The sequence below is a fragment of the Plecotus auritus genome (assembly GCF_963455305.1).
Source record: "Plecotus auritus genome assembly, chromosome: X".
In the NCBI taxonomy this organism is placed as follows: Eukaryota; Metazoa; Chordata; class Mammalia; order Chiroptera; family Vespertilionidae; genus Plecotus; species Plecotus auritus.
In genome coordinates, this window is record NC_137784.1 from 135,502,165 (window position 1) to 135,514,440 (window position 12,276).

Consider the following 12,276-nt stretch of genomic DNA (forward strand, 5'->3'; position numbering starts at 1 on the left):
TGCAGTTTCCAATCAGAGTCCACCTCCCCTCATAGGAGGAGAGGCTGGGGAGAGTGTTGTGTGGTGGCGGTGAAGTGCTTCCCTCCCCGCTGGCCCCGAGGGGGAAGGCTTGGAAGTTTCTGGCCCCTCTCAAAATGGAGCCAAGCGACCGCCTCGTCTAAGATGGCGGCTCCCCCGCCTCTCAGCTCCAGGCCCTCGGCGTCCATTGGGCACCTCGAGGGGGAGAGCGGGTCCCAAGGTAGCCGAGCCCCGCCCCCTTTCTCAAGACCGGCTCCGCCCCATGGCGTCACGCGGGAGCCGACCATCCGCCCTGCCCCCGCCCCTCGCCTCCGCCGCCGGGTGTTCGCGTGCGGGGCCCTCATAAGATGGCTGTCGGATCGCCTCCTTGTGGCCGCGCCGCCACTCTCAGTATGGTAGCTGTTTACCCCGTATTTCTCCTCCCCTCTGCGCTTCAACTTCCTCGTTGTTTTGAATAAACTTTATTGACTACTCCGAATTGCCTCCCACCGCCACCGGGCTTCTCCCGGCGGCTTTTCGGGCCATTTTCCTCGGAATTTGGCCGCCGGGTCCTCTCCCTCATCGTCGCTTTGCTCGCAGCGAGCTCCGGCCGGGCCAGCGACGACGCGAGTGGCGGCCTCTGGACTAGGCCCGAGCCGCGGTCTCCAGTAGGCCCTGGCGGCCGACCCCTGGGCAGAGCCGTGGAGAGAGCTGCCCGGAAGCCTCGCTGGGCGGCGGGGGCCGAGCGACCAGCGGGTGGTCGCAGGGGCCGACGAGCAAGGTTCGCTGCGCTACAGGGAAAATCCCAGAATTCGGCGCGCGCCGCCGGTGGGGCCGGAACTACCGGCCGAGCCTCCGCTGAGCGACGCCAACGGCTCCCGAGCGAGCCCGGCGGCCGGCGCGTCGGGGGGACGGAGCTTCGCCGGCGGGAGTGTTCCTTGCGGCTTGGCGGATGCGGAGGTCCCCGTAGAGCTCGGGACCGTAGACATTGTTGTCAGCTCAGGGGTGTGAGGAGGTTCCTGTCAGTCTGGGAGGTGTGAAGACATTCTCGTAAGTTTCGGGGCTGCGAGGATATTCCTGTCAGTTTGGGGATCTCTCGGGAGATCTTGGTCAGTTTGGGGGGACGAGGAGACCTCGTCATATGGAGGGGGTTGGGGGGAGATGCCTGCCAGGGTCCGAGCAGCGAGAAGAAAACAAATCCTTGCTCAGTTGCGGGAGTGTGAGGAAATTGTCCTCAGTTTCGGGGGGTTTGGAGCGTCCCTTTTTAGTTTCAGGGGTGCGACGGGAACACCCGGTCGTGTTTGAAATAGACGACAAGCTGACGAGTTGTGGGGTTGTGATTTATTTCAGTTGTTGGGCTCCTGAGGCTCCCACTAGTCGGGGTGGGATGACGGGGAGAGTTCTCACAACAAGACCCCACAACTGTGATTTGAGTTGGGCGCCTCTGCCTTGCTCCTGAAGGCAGCGAGGTAATTTGCGAGGGAGTGAGCCCATGTCCATGGATTCCCCATCTCTCGCCAGCTGCCCCTATATGGGCGCAGAGAGAAGGGTCTTCTGGTGGGTTCCCCCAGCCTCATTCTGGCCTCATAATAAAGAGCGCTCTGGGAAGCAAGAAGGGGGTGCAGTGAGGGATCAAAGAAGCTTCCTTAAAGGCATCAGATATTTCCCTGAACCACAGAAAGAAGTTCTCACTGACTCGGGGTGGGGGGTGGGGTGGGGGCCGAGGAGGTAGCGAGGCGGGGGGGCGGGGGTGGGAAACCTCCTGGGCATAGCGTCGGTCTTTATTTGTTAAAGCTGTTCTGGAAGCGGGTGGACTTTCTCAGATTGCCCCCTACAGCCACACCCCTGTGTTGCACCCCGGCTGTGGTCACTCCCCATTTGTGGACTGAGGGTTGGTACGCTGGGGCACCAGATTGACTGTGTGAAAAAGTGTTTTTTGTGTCCAGCCCTGGTCCAGGAAGGACGCGTGCTTCTGCCTCCCACTCCTCGGGACGCTCTGAACCTGGCTTGCCACACAACGCTCCAAAGCCAGCTGAAGATGGCCACGGTGCCAGTGTATTGCCTTTGCCGGCTGCCTTACGATGTGACCCGCTTCATGATCGAGTGTGACATGTGCCAGGACTGGTTTCATGGCAGGTAAGGAAGGCAGGCCAGGTGGGACAGGGTGCAGGGGCCAGGTGTTTCACTCGATTTTCTCTCAGCTCTGTTTTAGATTCCCACTCAAACTTTATTCCCCTCACTCTAGGAGAATTAACTCCAATCCACCTCCCAGACCCAGGTTCCTCCATCCCTCCTTCCGACTAGGGTCTAGGGGACATTGGCCTCTGGTTTCTCCTCTTTTTTTCTCTTTATCCCTATGTATTTTTTCTTTGCACCCTTCTTTTGATTTTTTTTTTTAATTTAGAAAATATTTTCTTTCCCACTACAAAGTACCATTTTTGTATACTGATAATTTTATCTCAGATCCGGGCTTTGGAGGAGACAATATTACATTTTTGGATATTTGAGTCCAATAAATACAGATTTGAGTTCTGGCTTTGCAACTTATTGTAGCAAGTTTGCCTTGGGCGAGTTGCTTTGCTTCTCTGAGCCTCATTGTCTTCACCTATAAAATATACCTAATACATCCTTCCTGATTATTTAAAGCATTTTGCATGCACTCAGTTAATGGAGGCAGAAATGCAGCAGTATTTTATTTCTATAGCATTTATCTGCAGAACCATCTAACTAGATTGAATTAAGCAGAAGAGATGTTGGGTAAAATAGGAGTAAAACCACTAATGAACTCCCTCCAGTTTACCATGTGTGCATGTAAGCACCTGTTATCCAGGATTCTAGAGAGGTTAGTGTGTGGAATAAAACTGTAATATTATCCCATTATTGGGACTTAAATCCCAGGTATAGAAAGAAAACTGTGAGAGGGCTTTGTACACTGGAGTACAACAAAAAAGTATATGGCACCCTCCTCCTGTTGCATGTTGTTAGATTTTAGAATTTTCAGTCACTAGTCCCTTCCAAAGAGCTGTTCCTGTTATATACCCAAGACCAAACAAGGTGCTGGTGTTGCTAAAATTCTGCTCTCAGTAGGGACTGCCTCATGTAGCACATCCAAATTCATATTCAACTGATTTTTATTGACTTTTCACTGTGGGCCAGATGCAGAGTTCTGTTTACTGCCTCATGTTACTTCATTTCAGAGGGAACAGACATAGAGGGTGGGAACTTTTCTTTCCCTCGGAAAATAAGTGGGGATTAAGATGTTTTTCAGGACTCCTTATATCTTTGCCAATGCTGATCAAGTCACTCCACTGTTAAAGATTTTTTCATTGGTTCCATTACAGAATAAAATTCTTTTTTTTTTCCTAAATTTTTAAATTGATTTCAGAGAGTAAGGGAAAGGGAGAGAGAGATAGAAATGTCAGTGATGGAGAGTCATTGATCGGCTGCCTTCCACATGCCCCACATTGGGGATTGAGCCCGAAACCCAGGCATGTGCCCTGATCAGGAATCGAACTGTGACCTCCTGGTTTATAGGTCAATACTCAACCACTGAGCCATGCCAGCTGGGCATAAAATCCTTTAAAAAAATATTTTTACTGATTTCAGAAGGAAAGGAGAGGGAGAGAGAGATAAAAACATCAATGATGAGACAGAATCATTGATCAGCTACACACCCCACACTGGGGATGGAGCCCATAACCGAGGCATGTGCCCTGACCGGGAATCTAACCTTGAGCTCCTGGTTGATAGGTCGACACTCAACCACTGAGCCACACTAGCTGGGCCAGAATAAAGTTCTTCAGTCTTCTTTGTGTGACAGACAAGACCTTTTGTGATCTATTTATTCAATCTCAGTTCCTGCCACTCGTCCTCCCTTGTTCTTTTATGTCCTAGCAAGACTTGAACTACTTGTAGTTCTTTTTTTTTAAATACTTTTTTATTGATTTCAGAGAGGAAGGGAGAGGGAGAGATAGAAACATCCATGATAAGAGAGAACCATAGATGGGTTGCCTCCTGCACGCTCCCTACTGGGGATCAAGCCCACAATCTGGGCATGTGCCCTGATCGGGAATCGAACCTGTGACCTCCTGGTTCATAGGTCGATGCTCAATCACTGAGCCACGCCAGCCGGGCACTTATAGTTCTAAGACAAATTTTCTGTGACTCTATTTTTGCACATTCTATTTTGACTAATGTCCTGTCTTTTACAACTCACAATATACCTCTTCTGTAAAAGTCCTTCTTCCACCGTCTTCCCGTTGCACTTGTGTACATCCTTACCAAAAGTAATTATTTCATCATATCATAGTTATAAATACATCTGTGTCACTTATAAGCTGGAACTACCTGAGGGCAGAGATGTCATCTTTTCATTTTTTGGTATCCCCAGAACCTAGTTTAGACCTAAACATATAGATGCTGAGTACATTTTTATTCTTTTTTTTTTATATTTAGAACTGTACTTTATTATTTGAAATTTTAAATGGATAAGAATTTAACTTCTCGTTAACATTTAAAATTATTTTTATTTTTTAAAAATTTAATTTTATTGTTTAAAGTATTACAAATAGTAGTACATATGTCTCATTTTTTTTCCCCCATTGACATTCCCTCGGCCTCCCCTACCCCCCGGCACATGCCCTCTTTATTCTTTTTTGTTTGTTTGTTTTTAATGTATTTTTATTGATTTCAGAGAGGAAGAGAGAGGGAGAGTTAGTTAGAAACATCAATGATGAGAGAGAATCACCGATTGGCCACCTCCTGCATGCCCCCCCACTGGGGATCGAGCCCACAACCCTGGCATGTGCCCTTGACTGGGATCAAACCCAGGACCCTTCAGTCCACAGGCCGACACTATCCACTGAGTAAAACTGGCTAGGGCCATACTGAGTACATTTAAAAATTAAATTTATTGCCCTAACCGGTTTGGCTCAGTGGATAGAGCGTCGGCCTGCGGACTGAAGGGTCCCGGGTTCGATTCCTGGTCGGGGGCATGTACCTGGGTTGCGGGCACATCCCCAGTGGGGGGCGTGCAGGAGCTGATTGATGTCTCTCTATCTATGTCTACTCTCTTCCCTCTCTCTTCCTGTAAAAATCAATAAAATATATAAAAAAATAATCTGTAAAAAATGAATTAAACATACTATCTAATAAAAGGAATATGCTAATTGAGGTACATTACTCCATCACAAAAAGAGGGCATCATCCCACAGCTGATGCCAATTACTCCATAAGGAGCCTAACAAGCAATCAGCAGGGACCAAGGAGGCTACAAGCCCTACCAGCACGCGGACAGCAGAGCAGGAGATCTCAGGCCATATCCCTCCACCAGCAGGGCTTGACAGGGCACCTCAAGGTCCTCAGCCTTCCGCTCTGGTGCTAGGGGCTAGGGGACCTCAGGCTGCTCCCTCCGGCAGCTCCCCCGCCCAGCGCCATGCCGGGGGACCTCAGGCTGCGCCCCCCTGCCTGGCTGGGCTTGACAGGGGACCTCAGGCTGTGCCCCCCATCCAGCGGGGCTAGATGGGGGACCTCAAGGTGCACCGCCAGTGCTGGGTCAGGGGAACTCAGGGCATGCCCCAGCCCAGCGGGGCTTGACAGGGGACCTGAGGCTGCACCCCCCTGCCAGTGGGGCTTGACGGGGGACCTGAGGCTGCGCCCCCCTCCCGATGCTGGGCTGGGGGACCTGAGGCTGTGCCGCCCCCCGCCTGGCGGGGCTTGACGGGGGACCTCAGGCCATGCCCCCCACCCAGCAGGGCTTGACAGGGTATCTCAGGCTGTGTCCCCTACCTGGTGGGGCTTGGCGGAAGACCTCAAGGCACGCCCCCTCCCCGGTCTGGGCTGGGGGGGCCTCAGGCCACACCCCCTGTCCTGGCGCCAGGCCAGGGGACCTGAGGTTATGCCCCCTACCTGGCAGGGCTTGACAAGGTTGGGACTGGCCGGGTCTGAATATAGCCCAATCGGGGTGGGGAGGGGGGCGGCTGGGTCTGGGTCTCACACGATTTTGAGGTGCATGTGGGTGGGCGGGGACTTGACTCTGGGTCCTGTGGTGAGCCCCAGACTGACAGGAGGAAGGTTTTCATATACATTTTACTGATTTTCTTTCATCTCTGACACTTCTATTATAGAGAAAGGGCAAATAGCAATATTAAATTATTTCCTCTAATCCCCTTTTAATGTGCACAAATTTCACGCACCGGGTCACTAGTTGGTTAATAACATTATATAAATTTCAGCTGTACAGCATTATAATTCTATATCTGTATACTGTATTATGTGCTTACCACCAAATGTCTAGTTTCCTTTCATTACCATATATTTGACCACCTTTACCAATTCGCTCTTTCCCCACCCCTTACACTTTTGAATGAAGAAGTGAATGAATCTTCATGAAAAGAGCTATTCCCTGTGACCCTTGCTTTGGATTGTGTGGGAAGTGTGTAGATTCAAATCTGGAAATTGAACTCGCCCACAATATAGAGACCCTATTTTCACAGTCTGGGTACAAGAAACAGGAAGGAATGGTTTCTCAGTGCTTACTGATAGGATGTAGGATAGGACTTCGTATAAATTATCTTAACACACACCCAACCCTGAAAGTTACATATTTCTTTTTAAAATAATGTTTTAATTTTTTCCCAATTATATAATGTAGACATGCTTATTGTAGAAAATATAGAAAAAGAATAAATAAGGAAATAAAACTTACCTATAAGTCTACTGTTCAGCACAGTACACTTACATTTTTTGTTGCATTAACTCTCATCATTTTTTCCCATTGATTTTTTAGAGGGAGGGAGCAAGGGAGTGAGAGAGAGAGGGACAGAAAGAAACAGATGTGTAGAGACACAAAGATTAGTTGCCCCCACATGTGCCCCACATGCCCAATTGGGCCAGAAAACTAACCAACGCACAACCCAAGTAGGTGCTTTTGACCAGGAATTGAACTAGTGACTCTTTGGTTGACACTCTGTCCCAGGGGTGGGGACCTTTTTTACTGCTAAGGCCATTTGGATATTTATAGCATCATTCACAGGCCATACAAAATTATCAACTTAAAAATTAGCCTGCTGTATTTGGTCAGACGTTTAATTAACTCACTCCTAATGCCTTGGCAGGGCCAGACCAAATGATTTTGCAGACGTTCCCCACCCCTGCCTGGCCACTGAGCAATACTGGCTAGGGCTAACTCCAATAATTTGACTTAGAATATAAATATATATTTTTACAACATGGGGTTATATTATAAATATCATTTTATAACCTGAGTTTTTATTCCTACATTATAATGTGAATATTTTACTTGATTTCTGATATCCCACCATGTGTATTTGCCCTCACTTAACTCAGTCATTGCCTCTGTGGTTGGATGCTTATGTTGTTTGTACTTTTTTGTGTTATAAATAATACTAAAGGTCCAGTGCACGAAATTCGTGCACTGGAGGGGAGTGGGTGTCCCTCAGCCCGGCCTGTGCCCTCTCGCAGTCCAGGACCCTTGGGGGATGTCCGCCTGCTGGCTTAGGCTTGCTCCCCTCGGGGATCGGGCCTAAGCTTGGCAGAGGGGTCCTCTCTCAGTCCGGGACCCCTTGCTCCTTACTGCCTGTCTGCTCGCTGCCACAGAGGCGGGATAGGCTTCCTCCACCGCCACTGTGTTCGCCAGCTGTGAGCCCAGCTTCTGGCTGAGCGGTGTTCCCCCTGTGGGAGTGCACTGACCACCAGGGGACAGCTCCTGCATTGAGTGTCTGTCCCAGGGGTGGGCAAACTTTTTGACTCGAGGGCCACAATGGGTTCTTAAACTGGACCGGAGGGCCGGAACAAAAGCATGGATGGAGTGTTTGTGTGAACTAATATAAATTCAAAGTAAAGGAGCAGAGGGGAGAGCAAGAGAACCCTCCACTCTTTCAGCTCCGCGGGCCGGATAGAACAGCTGAACGGGCTGGATCCGGCCCACGGGCCGTAGTTTGCCCACGGCTGGTCTGTCCCCTGGTGGTCAGTGCACATTGTAACGACCGGTCATTCTGGTCGTTCTGCCTTAACAGTCGCTTAGGCTTTTATTATATAGACTAGAGGCCCTGGTGCACAAAGTTCGTGCACGGGGGGGGGGGGTCGTCCCCTCAGCCCAGCCTGCACCCTCTCCAATCCGGGACCCCTCAGGGATGGGACCTAAATCGGCAGTTGGACATGCCTCTTGCAATCTGGGACCTCTGGCTCCTAACCGCTTGCCTGCCTGCCTGCCTGCCTGCCTGCCTGCCTGCCTGATCACCCCTAACTGCCTCTGCTTGCCAGCCTGATTGCCCCCTAACTGGTCCCCCACTGGCCTGGTCGCCCCCTAACTGCCCCTCTGCTGGCCTGGCTACCCCTACCTGCTCCCCTGCTGGACTGATCGCCCCTAACCACCTCTGCCACCGTGGCTTTGTCCGGAAGATGTCTGGTTGACCCGGTCTAATTAGCATATTACCCTTTTATTAGTATAGATTGTGATGTGAGAGAAATGGGAGGTTCTGGAAATGTTTTGAATTTTAATATGGGTAATGAAAGTGAAAAGCATTGTGTAGTGAACATCTTTGCACAGTAGAGACTTGACATTTACAAAGAACACCACTGAGGCCTATAAGAATTCCAAATTTACAAATACAGAAGTGCGTTGATGGGTCAGGCCCCTCCTTAATCACATTTCTGTGGTGAGTCTGATATTTCTGTGCATACCCTGACACAAGTTAACTTGTATCAAGTATTGATATGAGTATTGATCAGCTGCCTCCTGCACACCCCCAACTGGGGATGTGCCCGCAACCAAGGTACATGCCCTTGACCGGTTGAACCCGGGACCCTTCAGTCCACAGGCTGACCCTCTATCCACTGAGCCAAACCGGTTAGGGCTGCCTTAATTTTTTTAATAAAATTTTTTATTTCTTCTCATGCATGTCTTTATGGACTGCCAGAGAACAAGAAGGCCAGCTAAGAATCACGCCTTGGTGCATGGCTGCTCTTGCTTGCTTAGTACATTGCTTTTACACACACACACATACCTTCCATTTAAGTTTGTACTTCACAATTGAAAATTATTAAGTAGTGTGGACTTTTCATAGTTGCTCACGATAGTTAAACCCACACACACAGGTGATTTAAATCTGTTCACATCTCTGAAGTCTTCCATAGGCTAGATTTCCTTTTTGAATTTATTTAAATTTTTTTATTGTTGAAAATATTACATATGTCTCCTTTTTCCCCCATTGACCTCTCCCTGCTCACTCCCACCCCCCCAGCACATGCCCTCACCCCTTACTGTCTGTGTCCATTGGTTATGTTTATATGCATGCATATATGTCCTTTGGTTGATCTCTTAACCCCCCCACCCTCTTCTGCCTTCCTTCTGAGGTTTGATGGTCTGTTCGATACTTCTATCTCTCTGTCTTTGTTCATCAGTTTATGTTGTTCATTGTGTTTTTTTTTAAATTTCTTTACTGATTAAGGTATTACATATGTGTCCTATTCCCCCATTACCCCCCACCCCCCCATTCATGCCCTTACCCCCCTGTTGTCTGTGTCCATTGATTAGGCTTATATGCATGCATATAAGTCCTTTGGTTGATCTCTCCCCTTTACCCCCACTGTCCCTTACCTTTCCTGAGGTTTGATGTTCTGATCGATGTTTCTCTGTCTCTGGATCTGTTTTTGTTCATCAGTTTATGTTGTTCATTATATTCCATAAATGAGTAAGATCATGTGATATTTATCTTTCTCTGCCTGGCTTATTTCACTTAGCATAATGCTCTCCAGCTCCATCCATGTTGTTGCAAATGGTAAGAACTTCTTTTTTACCGCAGCATAGTATTCCATTGCGTAGCTGTACCACAGTTTTTTAATCCACTCATCTGCTGATGGTCACTTAGGCTGTTTCTAAATCTTAGCTATGGTGAATTGTGCTGCTATGAACATAGGGGTGCATATATCCTTTCTGATTCGTGTTTCTAGTTTCTTGGGATATATTCCTAGAAGTGGGATCACTGGGTCAAATGGGAGTTCCGTTTTTAGTTTTTTGACGAAACTCCATACTGTTTTCCACAGTGGCTGCACCAGTCTGCATTCCCACCAGCAGTGCACGAGGGTTCCTTTTTCTCTGCATCCTTGCCAGCACTTGTCATTTGTTGATTTGTTGATGATAGCCATTCTGACAGGTGTGAGATGGTACCTCATTGTTGTTTTGATTTGCATCTCTTGGATTATTAGTGACTTTACGCAGGTTTTCATATGTCTCTTGGCCTTCCTTCTGTCTTCTTTCTAAAAGTATCTATTTAGATCTGTTGCCCATTTTTTGATTGGGCTGTTTATCTTCCTTTTGTTAAGTTGTATGAGTTCCCTGTAAATGTTGGAGATTAAACCCTTATCGTTGATATCATTGGTAAATATGTTCTCCCATGCAGTGGGCTTTCTTGTTGTTTTATGTTGTTCATTGTATTCCACAAATGAGTGAGATCATGTGATATTTATCTTTCTCCGACTGCTTTATTGTGATAGCATAATGCTCTCAAAGTCCATCCATGCTGTTGCAAGTGGTAAGAGTTCTTTCTTTTTTACAGCAGCATAATATTCCATTGTGTAGATGTACCACAGTTTTCTAATCCACTCATCTGCTGATGGGCGCTTAGGCTGTTTCCAAATCTTAGTTATGGTGAATTGTACTGCTATGAACATAGGAGTGCATATATTCTTTCTAATTGGTGTTTCTGATTTCTTGGGATATAGTCCTAGAAGTGGTATTACTGGGTCAAATGGGAGTTCCGTTTTTAGTTTTTTGACGAAACTCCATACTGTTCTCCACAGTGGCTGCACCAGTCTGCATTCCCACCAGCAGTGCACGAGGGTTCCTTTTTCTCCACATCCTCACCAGCACTTGTCATTTGTTGATTTGTTGATGACAGCCATTCTGACAGGTGTGAGATGGCACCTCATTGCCGTTTTTATTTGCATCTCTTGGATGATTAGTGACTTTGAGCATTTTTTCATATGTCTCTTGGCTTTCTGTATGTCCACTTTCGAAAAGTGTCTATTTAGGTACTTTGTCCTTTATTTATTTATTTATTTATTTATTTATTTATTTATTTATTTATTTAAAAATATATTTCTTTATTGGTTTCAGAGAGGAAGGGAAAGGGATAGAGAGATAGAAACATCAATGATGAGAATCATTGATTGGCTGCCTCCTGCACACCCCCTACTGGGGATTGAGCCCACAATCCTGGTATGTGCCCTTGGCCGGAATCGAATCTGGGACCCTTCAGTCTGCAGGCTGACGCTCTATTCACTGAGCCAAACTGGCTAGGGCCCTTTGTCCATTTTTTGATTGGGTTGTTTATCTTTTGTTATGTTGTATGAGTTCCCTGTAAATTTTGGAGATTAAACCCTTATTGGATGTAACATTGGCAAATACGTTCTCCCATGCAGTGTTTTGTTTTGTTGATAGTTTCTTTTCCTGTGCTGAAGGTAGGCTAGATTTCTTAAAAGTACAGTTAGGGGTTAATAAATGCCAAATTACTTCCCAGAAAGTTTATAGTAAGGAAGGTGGCTGTTCATTCCATTTTGGTTGTGAGAATCTGGAATTCATGGAGATTAACTTAAACTTCTTTCTGAGCCTGGATTTGAATTTACAATTATTTGGCTCCAAAGCCTAGGTTCCCAACAGTAGGAAAAAGGTGGTATAGCTCCATTCATGCTACTGTAAAGGGCTGGGTTTTACAAAACACTTTGATTTGTAGAGCAGTAGTTCTCAAGGTTTAGTGTGCATCAGAATCATCTGGAAGACCTATTGAAAGACAGATAGCTCTAGCTGGCTTGGCTCAGTGGATAGAGTGTTGGCCTGTGAACCGAAGGGTCCAATTCCCATCATGGGCAGGTACCTCGGTTGCAGGCTCTTCCCCAGCCTGGGCCCTGTTCGGGGCTCGTGCACGAGGCAACCAATATCTCTTACATTGATATTTCTCTCTGTCTTTCCCTCTCTCTTCCCCTCTCTCTAAAAATCAATGGAAACATATCCTTGGGTGAGGATTAAAAAAAAAAGCTTCACCCTCAGGGTTTCTGATATAGTGGGTGAGAGGGGGGCCACCTTCAGAACCACTGATTTAGAGCATTATTCTGTCTCACTTCTTTCCCTTTCTGTGGAATGTGACAGCTTTTGATGTTGGGGGATTGGTGGGCTAACATATCATTACTGTACATAGTCATTCTCAGAGTGTGGTTCATTAACTGGGAACTTGTTAAAAATGCAAATTTTTGAACTGGGAT

The 12,276-nt window shown here is 47.4% G+C and overlaps 1 protein-coding gene across 6 annotated transcripts in view; it reads left to right on the top strand.

Annotated features, from left to right (window-relative positions):
- The first annotated feature begins 913 nt into the window (after positions 1-913).
- PHF8 (PHD finger protein 8) overlaps positions 914-12,276 on the top strand; it is a 90,055-nt gene continuing 78,692 nt past the window's right edge. For all 6 annotated transcript variants that reach the window (XM_080652436.1, XM_080652438.1, XM_080652437.1 and 3 more), the window contains exons 1-2: positions 914-1,047; positions 1,944-2,133. In XM_080652436.1, coding sequence (XP_080508562.1) covers positions 2,036-2,133 — 98 coding nt within the window. In that variant the 5' untranslated portion in view covers positions 914-1,047; positions 1,944-2,035. The remainder of the gene's footprint in view (positions 1,048-1,943; positions 2,134-12,276) is intronic.